Source organism: Dendronephthya gigantea, unplaced genomic scaffold (genome assembly GCF_004324835.1).
Source record: "Dendronephthya gigantea isolate DGI-Jeju-01 unplaced genomic scaffold, DenGig_1.0 000078F, whole genome shotgun sequence".
NCBI classification, from domain to species: Eukaryota; Metazoa; Cnidaria; class Anthozoa; order Malacalcyonacea; family Nephtheidae; genus Dendronephthya; species Dendronephthya gigantea.
The window spans coordinates 4,203-26,326 of record NW_021163088.1 but is presented as its reverse complement, the minus strand read 5'-3'; the positions used below and the strand labels follow the sequence as shown (position 1 = coordinate 26,326).

Genomic DNA, 22,124 nt, shown 5'->3' with positions numbered 1-22,124 from the left:
CCGCAAGCGACGTAACTTGCATAAATTGCGGTGCCCGCGCCAAGTTTGGCACCGCATTATATTCTGCCTGTGAGTTTGTTTGTTCGCATCAATACGTTTCCTTAATCGCCAAGTAAAAATTCCTTGCACATACTTGGAATGCTTGGAATTTTTTCCTAATTATTACTATTAATCTTGTTGTACGTTTGGCAAATTCCTTTTTTAAAGGAACGTTCTTTTTTCAATTTCAATCTCAAACTCTGATAATTGCGTGTATCTCTGCTTTTATGCACCCAAGAAGAACAAAAATACCACCATTCGATTCAGCGTAAGAAATTATACTTACAGGTCTTAAATATATTACTAAACAAGAGTATTCGCAGCGATTTATGACGTTTGAAAGACAAACGAAATTGAATTGTTGACAAATCGCTCAAAATTACTATGCTATACTTTACTAGTAATAGTAAGTTTGGTCTTTGATATCTTTCATATCGTTGGTTTTCTCTTTTAATTTCGTCCTTAAATAAGTGGATCGGTCTTACATTGCGATTTATTTTATAGTACTTTGAGCCAAATATATTCTATTTCGAAGGTTTTAAAGTATAGTTTCAATAAGCGAACTTTTTGACAAATCGCTCAAAATTATTAAACAAATTAAAAATGCAGTACGCTTAATCCTTGACTACGCCAGTTTATTCGTCTCACGTTTCTCTTCATTTTGATAGTATTCTTAGATAGTATTTTTAGCCTAAATATTTTATTTCTGAAGATTTTAAAACGGCGCAATTTTGACCTTAATGTACCAACCAACCAGGCTGCGGCCGACAGGAGAATGTAAGTTGGTGATGTCGTTAGAAATAAGCGGACGTTTTATTTCTAGACAAGCATTGCGGGCACCGCATTTTAGTACTGTGTCTGGTTACTTGTTGTAATTCAGATGGCGGTTCGCTTTCAGACGAAATATTGCATCAGGCACAGAGACGCCGGAAGCAGTTCACGGCAGTAGTTCCGGCGCCCCCGTTGAACAAGTACTGTATGCAAACACGCATGCCAGCGTGGGCCGTGGAGCGTAGGTAGAAGAGCCTGGTCTGCGAGGTTGGCACTGTATGATCTCGCTGCGAGTAATTTCGTTTAATCACAATGCTTGACAGTTTATTTTAATTAGATCGATGCAAACACTCGCAGCGAGTGGGAAAGAGCCTTAAGATTAAATATATTTTATTGCCTGTACTCGTAGGCATACGACATGAGCCCCGTTTACACTACACTCAATTTATTGGCACGGCACGGCTAAAATGGGTACGCGTGCCCAATTTTATTAGTGCTCACTGTTCAGGCTATCAATACAAAGGCTGGGCACGAATAAAAAAGGCACGGGTACCCATTTTAGCCGTGCCGTGCCGATAAATCGAGTGTAGTGTAAACAGGGCTATGGAGTCGCCTTCCCAAAAGGCTGTTAAATAGGAAGCTATCTTCACTTCTGGAATGTTTGTCTTTTATGAAACCAATATGAGGACCCAAATGTGCATGTTTAGTTAATTCAGTTAAGATTGCGTGCATTATTGGCAGAAACGAATTAAAAGAAGGAAACTTGTTTGAAGACACGGCCATGGGTTTGGAAGACAACTATATATCGCTCGCGCTATTTCGCATAAATTGATTGCTGTGCAGATATAGCCAGTGATTACTGTCGCTTTAGTACGAATAGTTCAAGAACCGACATTTTTTCATCAATGTTTTTTGAAAAAACCTCACAGGCACAAAGGTGTACAACTCACTCCCCCCTGCCGTACACACCCTTTACCCAATGGCCAGCTGGTATTCTATTGTAACTGTGGTAGGGGGGGGGGGTGCAGTCGGGGTCGTTTGAAGAGAGTCAGAATCACAGGATAAACAATTGATACTGTTTTAATTAATGCTTCAAACCATTAGATTTAAATATCATATTAACTAAAACTATATCTTATATAGTTCACAACGAGTGGACGAAATCGTTGCTGTTCACTCGAGCTTGCATTACCTTATACAAAATATTTTTGTCAATAGTAATTAAAAATACTAATGAATGGAATCTAGAATGCATATGTCTATTACTATATTGTATCAATTATCGTTTCAATCTTAAATACGGGTCACTAACCCCTAGTGTTATACATCGGACACTAACACTTGTATAAATTAAACAATAGTCAATACGTTTTTCAATTGTTAAAGAAACTAATGTTTTTTCAAATTACGTTTTTTCTATTAGGCCTAGTTTTCGCTTTAAACATGGAGTAAGGATTAATTCCAATTCTTGAATACGTCGTCGAAATCGACATCTATCAGCAGCTGCTAATTCCCAGTGTCCCTTTCGAGCCTCACGGTAAGCGAAGTCCCAATGTCTCATCTCGTAGACAACAACAAGATCATCGTCTCTTTCAAAGCAAACTTTTTTTCTGGATTTTTTCTTTCCCGTTGTTTTCCCGGTGACGACACAACAATCAGTATTGGACGAAACATTCACCTTTAATTTTGCAGATTTCTCAGTCGTGACAAAAGCATCGAAACAGTTTGTTGTTTGTAATTCTATAGGATAGGTCTTTTCAGGATAGGTCTTATCAGATGTGACTTGGCTAGTTGAACAACAATTCGAGTCTAAGCAACCCTCGGCCTTATAAGATTCATGATTCAATGCATCAGATTCATGGCTTTTACTGTTAGTATTGGACGAAATGTCTATTTTTACAGACATAGAAGATTCTGTGGTTAGTTTTCTGGGGCACATAGAGTGTGGTGTAATTGGTGAAGTATTCAGGCATATATCCAGACAAGTCGTGGAATTCGCGCTAACGCAGCATGATAGCTTTGCTGGAGTACAAGGGTTTTTTAGAATTAAATTGAAATCATAAGCTGCATCATCGTCCAAAGTATCTTCTTCAAAGACAATAAAATCGTCATCTGCGCAGTTATCGTTGGAATTCCCAGACGATTTGTCGCTAAACATTGAATCATAACTGAACATAGAATCGCATTCCCCGAATGTCGAGAATCTGTAATCCTCGCAAAGAGGCATTCGCCTCAAAGGATCACTTATGTCAATGAAGAAGCATATGGACTTATTATAAACCATTTCACTTTTAAAGTTGCCGTCGATAGAACAACATTCCTGGTTGTCAGCCATTGTTACTCTTGTTCTTAAATACAAAGCGTCCACGTCGATTTGTGTGGGTGCGCTGAACGCGAATGGTGTATCCTCAATACCACTGTCCAGTCTTTGAAAAATAAGTTTATCAAAGCCAAAGGTTCGCTCTTGAGACCGCTTGAAACAATCTACCGGAGATTGCAATTTGGTTTTTATTCGTAAACTAACTAAGTCGCCGGACTCCTGAACTTCCAAGTCTCTTTCGCACAACGGTCGGCAAGTTTGTTTATCAAAATTTGTCAGGCTGGTTTTCTCTGAAAAACTGTTTTCCTCGAACGAATTACTCTGGCTGTTTTCCTCTGTGATGTTTATTTCCGGAGTTGCATATCGGTATTGAAATAAGCTGTCAAGTCTTTGCCATAAGTTCAACATAGTAGAACTGTCCTTTTTATATTGATTTTGCAATCTTTTTGAAGCTAAAACACTAGGAACGTCCACAGAAGTAAAATAATGAAATATTTTTGGTGCCAGTCTGGGCTGGTCCATTTTTTCTGCAATATTTTCATTTATTGCATTATTATTTTCGGGTAAATACCCACTTTTTATGTAAGGTAAACTTGATAAATAGTTTCCCATAGTTTTTATGTTGAACACAACACTTGAATAGACTTGTTTGTTATTCAATGTACAAACTCAGCAAAATCCAACAACAGATCATTGCAAGTTTTGTTTTTGCTAAAGAATAAAAAAAAATCATATCAATAAGGTTGACGCATCATGTTTATTGACAAGCCATTGCAATTAAAGCCAAAATGTGGACAAACATATAATAACTATCAAATGTAACTAAAATAATAAAGTTACTGGAGAAAAGTCAAAATTATCCCTGTTTAGTCAGTTTTGTGAAAAGTACAATCTAAGCATATTTGATTTTCTGTTTATTCACCACTGTGATTTTGAACTGAGAAAACTCAATATGGAATTAGAAATTGCTGATGAGAGCCTAAAACTGCTGACAACTATTTTTGAAACTCTACATGGCCAAAAATTGATGAGGTTGTCACATCAGGAGTGAACAATGTTGCGCTGCACCCTGGGAACAGTATTGTTAACAATGTTGTTGAAGCTTGTTGAATCATCAATGTTGATGCAATGTTGTTGTAACAAGTTGCAACAAGATTGATATGATTCAACAAGCTTCAACAACATTGTTAACAATACTGTTCACAGGGTGCAGCACAACATTGTTCACTCCTGTTTTTAACAACTTGCATCAACATGATGATTTTTACGTGTGTAGTTAAAACGTATGTTAAAACCCCATGAATCGACAAATAATGTGCATACATGTGACACACTTAGAATATACATAGCAAACTTTAGCATAATAATATAAGCAAAATACTTGGATTACGAATTGAATTATGACATTTATAATTATAAATTATTGAACATGATATATATACTGGTACAATTAAGCTTTAGACACAATTTGTCACTTAGGTTACAAATTTTTGAAGCATTAACAAAATAAAGCCGCAAGTTTGTCCATAGAAGAGCCCCTGGTTCGAAAATTGGTAGAGATCAAGGCATTGATAAAACTGATTGGCCCCAAGGCTCTGTCTAACATGTGAATGTGACTTGTCCTAAATATTATTCAACTATTTTATGCCTCAACTTAATAATTATGTTAATTTTACATTTTTACCTATAGAAAACCTCTCTTGTAAATGTGGTTATGAAATCCAAATACCTTTTTAGTCACTCAGCTGCCCATGTGAACAAATACTCAATCACAGAACTACACAAATATATATGGTTGCCCCCAATAATATGAATCATACACCATTTCTATGTCTCAAAGGGGAAATTGAGCAGTTGCTATTTAAAAATATGCAAAGTTTTGTTTATTAGTTTTCCTAGTAAAGCCTTCTTTGAATTGGGGCCAAAGTCTTGCATGTCACATGGGCATACTAATCAGCATAGGTTCAGGCAAGCCAAGGTTACAAAATTAAGAATTAAAATAACTCTTTGTTATGTATAAAGTGGCACTTATGTAGAATATAAAGGAACCGTACAGTTAAACATACAAGCTTCGAATACAGCCATATACAGATTATTTTAATACTTTGAACATCTCATGTACTTATATAGCAATTTTACAACCACGCCTTTGATATATAATGATATTGATACTGACAGAAGATAAAATAAAGACAACACTTCAAACCCAAATAGGTTTTAAAAAGTAGCTAACCTTTGTTGCCATATAATACTTATGAACAGCTGGCTCCCACGTTTCTTCGTGTGGCTTCGGTTGTATGATTGTAACACATTGATCGGTCCATTTGTCATACATGCCATGGAAATTTAACTCCGAAGATGAAAATATACTGTTCGCCATATTCGATTGACTATATTAATCCAGTTTATGAAACTCAAAAAAGACCCAACGACATAGTCTAGCTTTCGGGTAGTTTTCTCTTGTGTTTTTAAATAATGAATTCTGAGCACAAATTCTGACGAGATTCCTTATATAGGAAGTTGAAAATGCAAGAATCTGAAGCGTGACTCAGCCTTAGCTTCCCGCTGAAGTCAATGACGTACTGGAGAAGCTGATGCAATGTCTTGCAGGGAAAACCCTTGGGAAACCCCTTGAGGGAAACGTGTGAATAGACATATGGCAGCAAAAAATCCCCGAACAGATTTTGAATCGTTCCTAACTCACGAAGCAACAGAAAGAACGAACTTTCTTATGAGAATAGATAATTCGCGTGAATGTAATTTGAAATAAAAATGATGATGTAAGCGAAATTCTTAACCCACTACAACTTGGTGGGTGTTGAATAGATCAAAACAGCTCTCGCGCGAAATTTAGGTCTTTAAAAAAATGCCCACTTGGAAACTGGAAATACAAACTTGCATTTCCAGTTTCCAAGTACAAACAATAAATGCATTCGTTCACTGTATTGTACGCACAAATTGTGGACGTGCGGTCACGGTGCAGTATAGCCTAGTGGCGAAATATTACACGATCCAAATCATCCAATCTAGTCCAAATTTAAAAACCTTTATAACAATTCAACGCTGCTCGTTAATTATTCATTTCTAAATAATTTTTCGTATAATTTATCCTACTGGCCAGACAGTAGCCTAATCAGCCTGAAGATTTTGTCCAGCTATGCTAATATTTTGGACTTTGGTGTTTATTCACTTCTTTTGATCATGACTGTGAGGCAACCAATTTCTATTTCATAAGAATAGAATAGAAAAGAAGAATGAAAAATTGATAACTTAATGCTAGTGTGTGCTATATACTAGTGTGTACGGCGCAACCTGTCCTAGGAGCAATTATAGAATACCCGTATTTTCACTATTTTGCAAACCCAACAAATTTGGAAATTACATAATCTTTTTAAAAAAGAATGTTAAAATCACCCGAACATTTCAGCTTTTGCCTTCCATTGACTTGATGTCGTTCAAAGTGGGATTTTTCGACATGCACTTCTCAGAAGCATGTCATAATGGCATAGAAAAATTAGAAATAATCAAATAAATTCGGATTTCCAAGAAGACATGAATAGCATATTACCACTTCCGGTAAAAAAGGACATTGACCCCACTCAAATCACTATGAAAACAAATCGTGAAACCCACCAATCACCACTGAGCAAACAAAAATTAAACCACAAATAAAACCCTGAGGGGAAACCCAACCGGTCGGAAACTTTCGTGGATTGCCGTTAAGGACTCTTATCGCGGGAAAATAAAGTATGGCGAATAAAGTCAATAAACAATATTAGACATTGAAAGGATTGAATGCATATTTTGCGTGGTATTCTTTTATCTGGTTGTATCTAAGTAACAAAAAATGTAAGACTTTCTATCGCTCTTCCGTAGCATGTAAATGAGGAAAATTAAAAAGTAAAGTGTGTTCTAAGATGTAAAATTCCAATTTCTAATTGCATTCTGCTACATGTGTTGATAACATTTCATGATTTAATTTAAATAATCCTTCTCACTTTGCTTATATACTACTACAGCCATAAAAACACAATAATAGCTAGCCCTGCGTTAAATAATTAACGATGTTCCCGCTTGAGTGGCGATTTATAATACTTTAGCATTCAGCCAGTTATTTTAAACTGCTATATCCTGCACCACAATTTAAAACGTTATCCTGTACCATAAATATTCAACAACAAAGTATTAATACCGTAAATGATCAGCAATTTTCCCTTCTTTCCATTGAAAAACTGCCAGTCATTTAGTATTTCATTGACGTTATGGTAACAATATACCTGGCTGCCAGTACTAGCCAGGTGGTTAATCAATGCAAGAGAAAACTAGATGAATGGCTGCTGGCTATGTATACTCATCTTTTCATTTAATATCCACAGAAAGGAATGGGCTTTGGGGATTCAACCTCGTGATCCTGAAATTGTTTCAGTGGGGTTAGGCCTGCATGTCCTTGAGTTGGTCAGCATCACTAAGGACAGGAAGGGGGGGGGGGGGGTGAATAGCATAACTCAGAACTTGCAAGGCAAAATTTACACATTTGTGTCTCGGTTAATGAATACCGCTAGACAAATTTAGATTTAACTTTAAAATTAACCTTCCTATTAGCTTAGCCAAGACGTTAATGGTTTATATTAAAATCACAAAATGAGTTGGTCTTGGATGGGTGCAGATGATGGTGATGGAAATGCTGAGGAAAATGAAGGTGGAAATGAGATGGTAAGATTGGTAACAAAATATCATTACAATGCTTTGTGTAGTCACAAAAACTTGCCTTTATTTTACTAGAATCCATAATTTAGTGGTTTCATAATTAGAGAAATTTTCTCCAACATGAACACTATTTTTAAGAGAGGACTATAAGAGGAATTCATATGAGCATATCACTATATGCATGTAACTAAATTTATTGCCTATACCTGTTGCTCATACTGTATGACATTTGCTTAATTTATCTATATTATATTGGATAAAGCTTTCCTTATAGTCTTACAAATGTTGGAACTTGACTTGACTGATATGGTGGTAATTAGTAACCTTTTCCCATATGCCTTAGTTTGGTCCCAACAATATTTACTCTTCTATAATTCTCCATACTTTTTGAGAAGGAAAAGAGTGTCAAAATGTCTTCATGATATATAAAGAATGATATTAAGGATGAGGATTAGGTCGATGAACGAGAAGAACAGAAATATACAGAGAAATAGTATAGAGTATACCTCAGTACCAGTATATACTAATGCCCGGACAAAAAATCAAAGCTGTAGAAAGAGGAAAGAATCAAGGAATATTGAAGAATATACATGCATCATTGTTAATTTCTTTGTTTTAACTCACTACCATGCAATTCATTCATGCAGATGACTGATGTGCTCTTCTTAAGTATTTTACTTTCCATAATGCCAGATGAACAAGATGATATTATATTTGTCAGTGGAAGAGTTCTGCCAGTTAATGAGTTAATCAGCTGACATCTTGGTGGAGTAAAATCAATGACATGGGTCAATTAGACCCTGGCCATTACAACTTGTTTACCCACAGATTATGTTTGCCTTACTATTAGACCTCTAATGAAATTTTTTGATTGTTGATTTCATTTGTTTGTATTTTCATAGGGGTACTGGGGCAATAAAGATAGCCTGATATTTCTCATTGATTGTTCAAAGTCCATGTTTGAAGGTGCCAAAGATGAGAAACCATTTCAGCTTTGCTTGAAGGTATTGATTAGACACCAAACAAGTGTGACACTGTTTACTCCAACACATCATGACTCTCAATACATTGGTTCTGTTTATAATGACTGAATAATATGTAATTATCTTGGACTAGTATGTACAAATACATATATTTTATGTCCTATGCAGTGCGCAGCATGTATAGAATAAGATAAAATGAAAAGGATTTGTTTGGGATTGTTTTCTTTGGAACAGTAAGTGTCAACAGATCACACTGTGTCCAAAGGGTTTCTATATAACCTGCAGTGCATACTCAATGGTTATACACATGTATACAGTATAGAGAGTGAGAAGGTTAGCGCTGCAGGCTAAAAGATGTCATGCAGTTAAAACATTGCAGGTCAATAGGGAGCGTTAATTTTACTACAGGTACAATAAAAGACTAAATATACTGCAATTATACAAGTTTTTTTGAAGGTAGTAGCTGGGGCGGGAAGGAGCTAGGATCCTACTTCTCTGGGGCCAGTTGTTCAAAGCTAGGTAACCAATGCTGGTTAGTGCTAAGATTTTGATCCAGTACTTGTTTTAGTGTATGACTTTTTATGTGCTGCTGAACCACTATTCGTTTTAAAACTTTGGAAAATAAGACTTCTATCAGTCCCGAAGATATACATGAAAAAAGATATTCAATTTTGTGAACAAGCGATTAGAAAAATATAAAGATTTTCTTTAACTCATAGTTAAACTTACCGGCTTTTGAACAATCGGTTCCTGAAGGGAAAAAAATTGGAAAATCAAACAAGCAGGTTTCCTGCCCGTTTTGTGTCACAGCAACCCCTTGAACAGGCATTTATTTTTGTGGTGACAATATCACGACCATTTTTTGCTTCTTAAATGTTCTCTCACTAATTTCAGGAGAAGGACCAGAACCCTAGTAATTTCAAGAATATATACATATATCAGGTTTGACAGATAAGATACATCATTAACCCTTTTTTATATGGCATATCTGCAAAAGTGATGCAATATTTTTTTGCTTTTATGAAATGCCTACCAGGCTACAGTCGCTACTATAATATACGAATTCATGCGTTTGTTTCGAGCTGTACCATATTATAATATCCTTCTATTAACTTCACTTGAAAAATTCTAACTAAGAGGATGTTTACATGAACATGATCCCGCTTAACCGAGATTCAACGAATCGTCAGGGGATTTTGAAGTGTTGAAATGAGAATATACAACATTTCTGGTAATCGCGTTTAGTCATCCTAACAGTAGCAAGTGCTTGTTTGATGTCACTTTCAATACCTCAAAGTCATCTCACGCTTCGTTTAATCTCGGCTGCGGATCTTGTAAGCACAAACAGCCCCTAAGATATACGTGTATAGTTTATTCGTGACTAACCCACCTAAATTGTAGGACCTTGATATGTTGGATGCACAGAAAATTCTGGACGTAGAAGATCTTCTGAAAGGTTTGATATCCTTGAGTTTTCTTCAAGCTGTATTTTTTATTTCTCTGACTCGCCTAAAAAATTTTACACTTAAAATTAAAGTTAAGGTTGAGTTATTGTCAGGAAAAGTATGTTTACAAATAATTGCGCATTGGTTCCTGATACGAATTATCACCATTACTCGTCAGGGTTCATTTGGCTTTGAATTTGGCTTACGTAGCTACCCTTTCTCTTAAATGAGTTAAATGGAATTTTATCGCTTTGAACTCTAGATTGTGATAGTTTCCAAGATAAATATGGTCACAGTTCTGATTTTTCTCTCAATGACGTTTTATGGACGTGTTCTAATATGTTTTCCAACAGGTAACTTCCCCCCCAGGTAACTTGTTAGTATAGGATGTATAACCAATTTATTTATGTCTCAAACCTTGCAGTGCTATGAGGAATGGACATAAAAGAATATTATTATTTACAAACAATGACGACCCCCACAAGAACAACCAGTCTCTGCAGGTAAATTACCAGCCTCGTACCCAGGCGCTTTAATAGTTAAATAAATAACGTTGCATTCAGCTATTGTATAGAGGTCAGCTGAAAAAAGCAAGCGCACCCTCGCGTTCGTTTCTTCTCAGCTGACGGATGTTTTTCCACAAAAGCACCTAGGTACGAGGCTATATACTTGGTATATGCGATATTTTCGAGCTGCGGCTGATTTTTACAGGGTTTGTACAAAACGTGAATGTTGTTAAATTTAAAATCAACAATTCTAGGCCTTGACAGTCATTGAATTCATGGAGAAATGCTTCAGTGAGACTTCTTGAATTCTAAAAACTAGAAATACATGCATGCAGCAACCCCTCGCCATTTCAAACGAAGCAAAATTATCGTATTATCATGTATTACCAGAATTGTAACTAAAGATTATTTTTGTGTCCTCAAATTTTCCCCAAATGTACACGTCATGCACACGCCACGACACTTGCTGGAAACATGGCCGCCTGTGATTTTTTTACTATTTCTGCCGCTTTAGTAGTAATTTGTTGGCTTTTAATTGATTTAAATTAATCAATTTATTTTGAAATGAATTTTTATCTCCGCAAATGCCAAAACATTAGTGAAATATGCCACACGACAGAGAGCATAAAAACAATGACGTAATGACAAATGAAGAATATCATTGCTGTTCCTTTTCACCGCTAACTTTTCAAGTTCTGATGATAGTTGAATATCTTTCCAGTGTTAATATAATTTGATTCACAATTCATATTATGTTTACGAAACTGCTGTGTTTCATATTGTGTTTACGAAATATTGTGTTTTTAAAAAAATAGTTTGCAAAATGACAGTTAAATTGCTGACGTTTTTCCTCGAAATACAAACGTTTTTTTTCGCCAATCTTCAAGTTGCTAATAACCAGTCTTTACTCGTTCAAATTTTGCGCATGCGCACAAGTACCATGACCATTCAACGTCCCCAACGTCCACGGTCCATGACATAGAATTTGGGTAACTTTTGGGTGTAATTCCTAATCTCCGGGCGGAATTAGTACCCTCACACAGCGCTCCGCGCCGGGTCGGGAATTAGAGTCTGATTGAATGTTAATATTCTCAATTTTCGTAAAACAATTTTCCAAGTTCTTTGACTTATTAATTTTATATTTCTTGCTCTACATTCACCTTTCAATCAACTGAAGGTCATTATACTGTTGCCTTTGAAGTATTTCTTTGAAAGTCATTGCAAAGTGCTTAAATATTAATACTTTTGCAGTGTACAAGCCCCCCTATTCGCAGTGCTATATTTTCTCTTTTCTTTTTAGAGACAAGCAAAAACAAAGGCTACGGTATATCTTTTTATATAATTTATTAGTGAACTTAAGCAAGTGACGTTTTTGACAACACGTACGTTGACCGGAAGTAAAGTTTTTGTTTCCCACCAATCACAATCCTTGACCCAGTCTTTTGACGTTACTCATGCCGTTTCTGGGTCGTCTCAGCATCACCTTATGCGAAATGCGAATAATATATAACATAACACACATATACACACTACACAGTTAAGTCAGTGCTTCCAACTGCATTTTTAGGAACGCTATGTCACTATAGAGAAAGCAAAAATTTGGGGCCCCGCGCGAAGAAAATGACACGGGCCCCGCGGTGTGGAAACGCGGCCCTGCGTAGTGTAGATAGGGTTTATGGCTCGTTTTGCAAAAGTCGAGCAACATTTTTCGTGAATTGCTCTCAAAATGCTTACGAAAAATGGTCTGATAATGATTTATTAATCAAGTTTTAAACATTAAGTAACCTTGTTTTCGTTCCGTTCTCGGTTCTGAAGCTTAAACCGATTTTCTTTCAGGATTTATTTGACGTTGGAATTGACATTGAGCTGATGCCGATTAAACCACGAATCGGACAATTTGATACAAGCTTGTTTTATGAGGTAAAGCAAGCCCGGTGAGGTTTTTTTTGGTAGACTTATCATACGTGAACTTAGGAACCCTTCCACAAGCAACGTTCAAGCTTAGTTGTATGAGAGCCACATGACACCCCAATCACATTTCAGTTAGTTTAAGATACTGACGTCATAAAGCACCTCGGCAAAACTAAGTTATCATAGGTTGCATTGAGTCATTTGTCTCCGTTCTTCCCAGTGGTTCTTCCTACTAATAGTATGAAGGGCGTGAGATTTAATTTTAATTTACAATTCACTATGCTATAAAGAAAAAGGCCTTTCATATAGAAATGTATGATTACACAAAAGTGCTGAAGACTACTTAATATGAAATAAAAGTTTTTTGGCTTCCAAGCCATTAGCGATGAACGTGATAAACCTTGTTGTTTGTATTCTGGAGGAACTGAGTTGGTTTACTTTTTCTTATATTTATTTCTCATCGTATATGCATTGGTTGGCTGGAATCAGTGAATATTATTGCTTATAATATAGCATATCGTTGGTGAAGTCGATGAAATAGACAGAGCTACTATGCCAGATCCTGCTGAAAAATTTGAAGAACTTCTGACGAGGTTTGTTAGCTTCATATTTTGAATATTTACCCGGCAATCTACCATCATGCAGCCTTAGAACATTTCACATTATTTTATGAAATATATTATTCATTATATCAGCAGGAGCTACACAGGCTATTTTTGTCAGTGATGTCCTCCTTCTGATATATGGGAATGAGTAAATTCAACAGAGTACATTAATACGTCTAGTTTATACTTAGCAACGATTGCGTACCCATAATTCGGCAGACACTCAATAACATGCACCAGAAAGCGATCATAAACCGCCTGCGTTGCTGCGGCTTAACGTGTCTCCCTACAGTTTCTTGAATTTAGATGCACATTTTAAACAGGAATGTTAAGCATCTAAATGTTTGACTATAAGAATAAAATTTTTTATACCTATCAGGCAACATACCTGAAGCCAAAATCTATTCAGAACTTATGCTTGGCAGCCGTTGCTATAGCAACAGAGAGGTTTCAAAATGGCCGCCAAATAGAATTAAATTTTATAAATATCGATAAACATTGGCGTAGCCAGCCTGACAATTTAGTCATGCTATGCTAATATTTTGGTGTTCATCGACTGTGAAAACACTGAATTTCTAAAGAAATGAATAATGATAATGACATAAAATTTGCATAGCATGACTAAATCGTCAGGCTGGCTACGCCACTGTCGATAAACTGTACAGAGCCACCTTAAGCTGTTAATATTTTACTTTCTTGATATTCCAAAATAAAAAAGGAGCAACGTTGTAATTAATGTCTTTTAGATCAGGCCATCCCAACACGACAGACCAGACATGTTTTAGTACTAATGTTGAATCGCATTTTATATTCATAATATATAATAATAATGTTGCATCGAATAATGTTGCATATGACAACTAATTTAATATGACAACTACCTAAAATAAAATTGATTTTTGTTTCATGTTTCCAGAGTTCAAAAAAAACAATACAAGAAAAGGCCTCTTTGTAGAGTTCCCTTGCAGTTTGGAGGAGGCGTTGGACTTGGAGTCTCAGTGTACGCGCTCTTAGATACAGTAACTCCTTCCGTCCATCTAACTATAGAATACGTATGACACAATTAAAAAACTTAGCTAATATTCTTTCCATTTTCTCAAATTTCCTAAATGTAGACTGGCTGTGGATTTCTTATCATTTCTGCCCTTTTTTGTAGTGTTGATTAAACAGGGGTGACTCTTTTCAAATATACATAAACGTCTATTAAATGATTTTTTATGCCCATATAGAAGGTTTTCTAATTTTACAACCTTTAAAAGCTCATGAGTAATTATTGAGAAAAATCGAAAAATTCCTTCTAACACATGGGTGACTTTTTTGTAAATGAATTTCATTAGTTAAGTTACCCCAGTCCCGGTTGTTCGATGAATCTTCGTGGGTTTTGTGATTTTTTGGACTTTAGCGTTTTCAGGCAAGCATAATTTGCATCATAAAACATGTAAACAACAAGAAATCTGTTGTAATCCTATACCTTAACCGTAGCCTAAATCCTAATTTTAATCCTTATATCCTAATCCGTAATCCTAACATTATTCGTTATCCTAAACCGTAATCCTCATCTTAAACTTAATCTATTACCGTTCAGATTCAATTTATGCCGTGCGGCAGTAAAAAGTTCCTATGTCAACCTCGACAGTCGTATTAATGAGGAAGTGAAGATTGTATCCAAGTTAGTTTGTAAGGTGGGGTTTATATTTCGCCTGAACTTTTTGTAGTTTCAAAGATGGCTTTGCAGTGGTTTCTGCGCTCTGCTTATAGCAATCGGTATAGGCTACTTCAAGTAACATTGCCGAAATTTAGCATGGTTCTTATTTTTCTGAAATAAACTGCAGCTTATATTCATTTAGAACTATAGCAAACCAAATTAGTGTTCAATATTTTCTACGCTGTGTCGATTATTTTTCATACAACCTGGATTATTGAGTTACTTAATCACGTAAGATTAATAATCAAGCTGTCTGATTGGGCAATTTAAAGTTGAGATGATATGTAGCTGATTTAAACCACTAGTCATCGTGATGTGAATAACTGTAGTATTTGTCCACCATAGACAACTGGGGTTGAGTTACTGCCGACAGATTTGAAGTATTTTCAGTGTTTTGGTGGTGATAAGGTACAGTACCAATGATAAAAAAATTTATTCTAATGAAAATAAATCCTGCGTGTAACTCTATAAACCGTATTGTTTGTTATAAGGTTGTGTTTGAGAAAGAAGAAGTTGATGCAATAAAATCTGCTGGTGACACTGGTTAGATCTCAAAAAAATTGTTCCAACCATTGAATAAGCCGTTAAAATACAGAATTGAACGCCGTTAACAGTTATGAAAGAGAACCCCCAATTTAAGTAGGAAGATTATAAAGTTTATCCCGATTTTGTATAACCGGCTCGTAGGTAGTCTGGTAATGTTGAAAGTTTCACCTCCTGACAAACATGCCCATATTAGCTTGAAGCCAAAGTGTTTTTTCTAAAGGTGGATTTCCACTTACAGCGAAATCGTTCGCCAGCGAAATATTTGCATATTTTCTTTTGAATTGAGAACAGTCAAGTCGAACTAATTTATTTATGCTGTTAAAATTCAAAAGAAAATATGCAAATATTTCGCTAGCGAACGATTTCGCTGTAAGTGGAAATCCGCCTTAAGTTATGAGCTGAAATTCCTGACGCCGGACGTTGGGCTGGGTGTCAAATTAAAGCTATTAAAAAGTTATATTTGGTGTGTAAATTTCAAGACAAAACTATAAAGGAAATATATAAAAAAAAACAATTACGAACCGCCAAAAAATCGGGAAATTTTCAAATATTTTATAGATATTTTCCTGTAAGCTAAAGTCTCGAAATTTCTACCCGAAATATAACTTTTTAATAGCTTTAATTTCATATACGGCTCAACATTTGGCGTCAAGTATTTCAGCTCATAACTGAGAAAAAGTGAAAAGCACTGGGGCTTCAACCCCCCCCCCCACCCCCCTTAGTTATCATTCCAGTTTCTTGACAGTTCAATGGCTCACGAATTCCCGCTGACCACTCATCAATTATCCGGATTCAATTAAACTTCGTGTAACATCAAACTTCGTGTAACATCAAACTTTAAGTCTTTGAAAGGTCTATGTGAACTGACCTGTCACCATAAACGACATAATTTGAAACGTTACTTATATAGTGTTTCCCAGTTTACATCCCCCCCCCCCACCTTCTCTGTCTTGATCTCAGGATTGTCAAAATAACATTGTAGCTATTGATGTTTTTTAGGTTTAACGTTGCTGGGTTTCAAACCACGAAGTTTACTGAAACGATATCATCATATCAGACCAGCTCAATTCATTTATCCTGATGAGAAGGTGAATATTGCATATATCTAATCGCACAAATACGAAAACAACACAATAAACCCGGCGATCTAAAATGGCGGGAAAGGACTGTTACTAGTTGCCAAATAAAGATTTTAAATTGTCTACTGTTTTTGCAGTGTATGGTTGTTGAAAATCGTTTAATTTCTTATATTTTTATATATTATATCCGTTTAGTCAATTTCTGGAAGCAGTCGACTTTTTACAGCCTTGTTAAAGAAATGTTCATCGAAAGATTTAGTTGCTATTTGTCGTTTTATTCCTCGACGTGGTGCTTCGTTGAAACTGGTCGCTCTTATTCCACAGGTATCTATTGCGCTTATAACCGGGTAATATATCAAGGGTAATATCTTCTCTTGGGGGCAATAATCCATCTATTACCCCGAGCGAGAGGTCATACATAAGTGGCATGTTATGTACTTATTGTGTTTTATTGTACGTACATGTATTAACTGTGTATATTTACAGGAGGAAGAGTTGGACGAACAAAATGTTCAAGTGTCACCTCCCGGATTTCATCTCATTTTTCTTCCATTTGCTGACGATTTAAGAAAATTATCTTATGAAGATGCCCCTCGAGGTATTGCTTGCAGATTGGCCTTAACTGTTAGGGCGGGGCCTTAGGATGATGTTCATTTGAAAGTAATTCCGACACGATTATGCACCTCCTGTAAAGCCATTCTTGAATTTTTTCAGGAATTATTTCTAGAATCATAACGAAATCAGATAATCGAACCATACCGAAATCCATAGCACAATTAGCGTATTTCTAGCCATTTTCTAAAGTTGAAATAAGACGACTTTTTTTAAATATTTGGTGCACCAGACTCCATTTTATTTTAATTTTAAAGCTAATGACGATCAAGTGGAAAAAGCGAAAGACATAATTAAAGCTTTGACGAGCACATTTGATCCTTTGGATATTGAAAATCCATGTAAGTTGATCGTAAGTCAGCGAAAAATAAAAGAGAGTTTTAAGAAAATAGTATGATTTCTAACCTCTGAGGCACGGCATGACACGGCACGGCATGACACGGCACGGCAAGGTACGGCTAAGTTTGGTACCTACACCCAATTTTATTAGTGCTCAGGCAACCAATACAGATGCCGAGCACAAATGAAATGGGTGCGACTACGGATACCCATTTACGCCATTCTTTGCCGATAAATCGAATGGAATGTAAACCGGGCTTTAATTGACTTATGGCTGCGTCTGGTCTCCTTCCACTGCTGAGTTTGACTCTAAATTTTGTGTCGTTTTCATTACCTAAACAAACTTGTTTATGCCCTTGATTAGTTAGCAATGTCTATGTAAACTTACCTGCACGTGAGCGGTTATATATCATAAAGCCTGGTTTCCATTTAATTGTAATTCTCGCAAACAAGTCAAGGTTGCTAATATGAAAATATTTTTTTACAGTTTCTGTAGTTCCGTGTGTGAATATTTCTATTTTAAAATTTCTCAAGTATTTCTCATCGGTTTAAATAACTTGTTCACGACAATGGACCACCCCCATATTAAAGTAAATCCTGAACTAGGCCTAGGGAAATTCGTCGGTTCTGAGGTATACAGCCGGAAAGAGCATCCCAAAATTAGTAAAAGCAGAAAGTTTGGTTGCGAAATATTGTAAAGTGTGAAGAATATCAGCGTGTGAAGTTAGCAAATTTTGTTAAATTAGTAAATTGCTAACTTCGCACGGCGATATTTTTTGTAATTTTCAACATTTCGCAACGTTCGGAATTTACTAAATTTGAGATGCTCTTTTCAGCTGTATACCTCAGAACCGATGAGTTTCCTTTGTTCAGGAGTTACTTTAATAGGGGAATGGTCCGTTGCGAATAATTATATGGAAACCAGGCTGGCTTAAGATGTGATTTAACTTGATTGTATTTCAGCCATACAGAAGCATTACAATATTCTTGAAGCTCTGGCGCTTGACAAAGATGCCCCAGAAAATTTCGAGGATTTCTCAGGTATTCTGCTCACTATCAGTGCTTTCTTTATTTAAAAAGGATATTTTGGTTTCAGTATCAGTGTAGTAACACAGTTTTCATCATTGCCGTGATGATAAACTATTTTGAAAAGGGTGTATTTGATAAAAAAATATCCAAGTTCATGACGATTTAGTCCCGCTATGCAAATTTTAAGTTATTATAAAGCTGAATTTAAACACAGGAAAAGTTTCTTCGGAACGGAACGCTGACGAATGTTTTCGGAGGAAAATTCCCGAATGCAAAATTTTTCCCGTGGAAAAAGTGTAAATGAACTTAAAATAGTGGTTCTTTCGTCGGACAGAAATATTTCCGAATGAAATTTTAAAATATGCTTTGTGTGTACACGAAACACGCTGTACGCGGAAAGCCTGGGAATGAGAATGAACGAGATATCTTCTCGCTAAACTAGTCGGCCCAGATTTTTTTGGTATCCTTGCACATCCGGCGTCTGTTTCACAACGGGAAGGTATAATCTTCTGATTTGAGTTTTTTCTTTATCGTTCTATTTTTTTGCGAGGTTTGCCTTCATACACGAAATATCTGCTATCCCGTTTTTTTTTACATTCGCTCTCCTGAAGTGAAGGTCGTTAGGTCGAACAAATATAGTATAATTAACAATTAAACATTGAGCTGAAGTTGTATAATTATGAAATGAGACCAGAAGGGAGCAGTGTAACTGGATGAGAGCAGCTTTTGTTATATTTTTGCGCTAACCCAGCCTTTTTAGTGCAACGAAACATTGCAGTATTGTGGTGAGTGGCAAAAATTCAGACGAGTCAGTCAATCATACATTCAGTTAGTCAGTCAGTCATAGTGTAAACTTTCCGGGGGTACCCTTGATTTATTTTATAGTAATTTTCTTGCATGGTCAGAGATCTAAACATTTTCTATAACAATTCTTTATTCCTTTTTGCCAAGTTCAAAAAAATATTGAGGTATCTCTGTCGTTACTGGCAAAGGTCAAAGCGCTGTGATATTTGGGGCAGACGTCTGGCTGCCTGGGTATCGGGAGGGGGCACTAAAACTTTGCACTATTCTTGCATCCCTAGTCTCTCATGTTCGTTTTGTTCAATCTCGACTAAGCGGAATCCTGTAAATATCAGTGGGTTTATGCATCACTAAGACTGAAAAATAATTTCTAGAACCGAATAAAGTTCAGATTGACGCAAGACTTGGTAACCTAGCAACGGAATTTAACGATCTTGTATTTCCCGAAGGATACGTTCATGACGGGAAAGGCAAGAAAAGAAAGGTGCGGCAACAATGAAAACCTTACGATTAGCGCAATAACCGTAGAATATCCCGCAAGCAAAACAACCCATTTAAGTAAATAACCTTGAATGGTCAATTCTACGAAAACTGGATTTCACTATCCAGCGGTTAGTAATTTTTTCAATCGCTCCAAAATTGCGAGTATTCTTACATTCGGGATTCTCTTTAATGGTTTTTAGCTGCAATTCTTTAGTTTTATTGCTTTTTAAGTATATGTATACTTATACATAAAAGTTTAGGCGTTCTGATTGGCTCAGCCTGAAAATGTAAATAAATTTCCCGATAAGTTCAAAACGAAATTCCTCATTGTTGGGAGCCCATAAGTTATGATTTTTTTGCTCAAGGTCCCCAGTGCTCAGATGAGACGTGAACGTCAAAGAGGACATAAAAATTACAAATACATGGCGTGATGGTCCTCATGGTCCTTGGTTAGGATGGGGCTGCCCGTCCTCCGTATATCTTCATAATCTAGTAAATAATGACTGAAACTTTTCTGGCTCCTTACCCGTGAATGGACCAACTAAAATCCATACACCAGACGAGAAGAGAGTAAAGAGGGCCAGTTAGAAAAGCATACTCTGTATAAAGCTTTTTCAAACGAGATATAATCTTAAGAGATCTATAAGAAGATGATGTCTTATGATATTTTTCTCAGGCTACAACTGGTGGTTCTAGCACGTCTACTAAACGAACAAAAAATGACAATTCAAATCCTGTGGATGTTAAGGAATATGCTACGTCAGGAACGGTATGTGTTGTAATGTATGATATAATAACAGGGGCTGGTTGTTCAAAAAGCGTTTAGCTTAAACGGCGGATAAGCCAAAGTTTAAAAATACTCTCATAGTTCTTCTGAACGGTTGAACCTTGCATCTTTTAAATATTATGCATTACATATGTTCTTCCATTGAAAATTAAACTATTTACATCGAAATATTTCAGCTCAGTTGTTCAATAAATGTATAATTTTGTTTCCCATTTTGAACTTATCCACCGTTTAAGCTAAACGCCTTTCGAACAACGGGCCCCAGGTGTACAAAAGTAGTCTCCGTGTGATACAACTAGCTATATATATTAGCTATTTCCCAATCGAGTAGGGAACTGGGTCTAGTCGCGAACCCCAAAGCATCTACGGACTGTTTGGAAGGACAAATGATTTCAGACTTATATTTCCTGTTGCTCCAAACAGCCCATAGATGCTTTGCGGTTTGCGACTAGACCAAGTACCCTGCTCGATTGGGAATGGCTAATTGCATCTTTTGTATACCTTATTTAGCTCAACAAGCTAACAGTTCCAGTTTTAAAAGAATTTGTAAAATCCAACGACATCAAATGTGGAACCAAGAAGGCAGAGCTTATTGAAGGTATTAACCTCCACCTCGGACTGCACTAAAATGACTGTAAGTTTCCGCTACATTTTAGATGAAAGTTAGTGTTATGTTAGATTCGAAAACAAAGAACTGCATTATGTTTTTTTATGAAGGCAGCGCTTAATGAAACTATCAGCCTACATTTTGGACTGCACCGAAAGCTCACTATCTTTGTAGGTTAATATTATGTTGTGGATTCGAAAACAAAGACCTATGTTATGTTTTTTATAAACTATAGGTATTCTGCTAAGAATTAATACCTTGAGTTTGAAGCATAAACCTGAAATAACAAGGCAATATGTGCTTTAACGAGAACTTCAGCAATTTCACATTAAATTTGACAGAAGTTTCCCCAGAGTGGTGCGTTAATAAAACGAAATGAATAATTAAAGACCTATGAGTATTTAAGCCGTTTTCCTCGCACTGTTTACAACGGCAAATAAACCCAATAGTTTCCTCAACTACTACCTCCTCATTCAATCCATACGACTTGCAACTCCTATAAAACCATAACTAATATATTGCTATTACTGGGTGTTTTGACCGTTCTGTTGACCATCATTTTATACTGTGGAACCAATGTCCTCCCCGCAGGTTTTTTCCCGGTAACGGATCGAAAGCATCTCAAGCAATCGAAAGCATCCTTAATACGTCACGGAAAACGGCCTTATCTTGCCTTGCGGGCACGTACGCACGCACGAAGAGTTACTGAATGCCAGATTACTGCATGGATAATGTAGCCAAATATTGCTACCATCATCGTTGATTTTTCGTTTAAAACAAAGAAATCAAAGCGACAACTACAACAATGTTTAATTGGCTTCTTTTTTTCAGTGATCTGGCAACCCTAGT

The 22,124-nt window shown here is 36.2% G+C and overlaps 2 protein-coding genes and 1 long non-coding RNA gene across 3 annotated transcripts; 2 read left to right on the top strand and 1 right to left on the bottom strand.

Moving 5' to 3' along the window:
• Nucleotides 1-1,903: 1,903 nt before the first annotated feature.
• On the bottom strand, nucleotides 1,904-5,689 carry LOC114532186. Its single transcript, XM_028553760.1, has 2 exons — nucleotides 5,364-5,689; nucleotides 1,904-3,841 (listed from the first exon to the last, which is right to left on the bottom strand). The coding sequence occupies exon 2, from the start codon at nucleotides 3,740-3,742 to the stop codon at nucleotides 2,216-2,218; it is 1,527 nt and encodes a 508-aa protein (XP_028409561.1). The 5' UTR covers nucleotides 3,743-3,841; nucleotides 5,364-5,689; the 3' UTR covers nucleotides 1,904-2,215.
• Nucleotides 5,690-6,873: 1,184 nt separating this feature from the next.
• Nucleotides 6,874-8,835, top strand: LOC114532134. The gene is made up of 3 exons (XR_003687932.1): nucleotides 6,874-6,979; nucleotides 7,733-7,843; nucleotides 8,740-8,835. It is a non-coding gene; the product is annotated as an uncharacterized LOC114532134 (long non-coding RNA).
• A 179-nt stretch (nucleotides 8,836-9,014) lies between these two features.
• LOC114532123 (X-ray repair cross-complementing protein 6-like) lies at nucleotides 9,015-21,776 on the top strand (the record flags this gene model as incomplete). Its single annotated transcript, XM_028553700.1, has 20 exons — nucleotides 9,015-9,053; nucleotides 9,715-9,762; nucleotides 10,222-10,276; nucleotides 10,528-10,618; nucleotides 10,690-10,768; nucleotides 12,072-12,095; nucleotides 12,608-12,691; nucleotides 13,196-13,275; nucleotides 14,204-14,287; nucleotides 14,873-14,969; nucleotides 15,338-15,400; nucleotides 15,484-15,535; nucleotides 16,538-16,626; nucleotides 16,813-16,941; nucleotides 17,104-17,215; nucleotides 17,487-17,570; nucleotides 18,532-18,609; nucleotides 19,773-19,882; nucleotides 20,558-20,650; nucleotides 21,179-21,776. Coding segments are annotated over 20 exons (1,608 nt in total), but the record flags the coding sequence as incomplete, so codon positions are not given.
• Between the last annotated feature and the right edge of the window lie 348 nt (nucleotides 21,777-22,124).

Coding starts and splice junctions, on each gene's coding strand:
- LOC114532186 (XM_028553760.1), bottom strand. CDS start 3,742: ATGGGAAACTATTTATCAAGTTTACCTTACATAAAAAGTGGGTATTTA.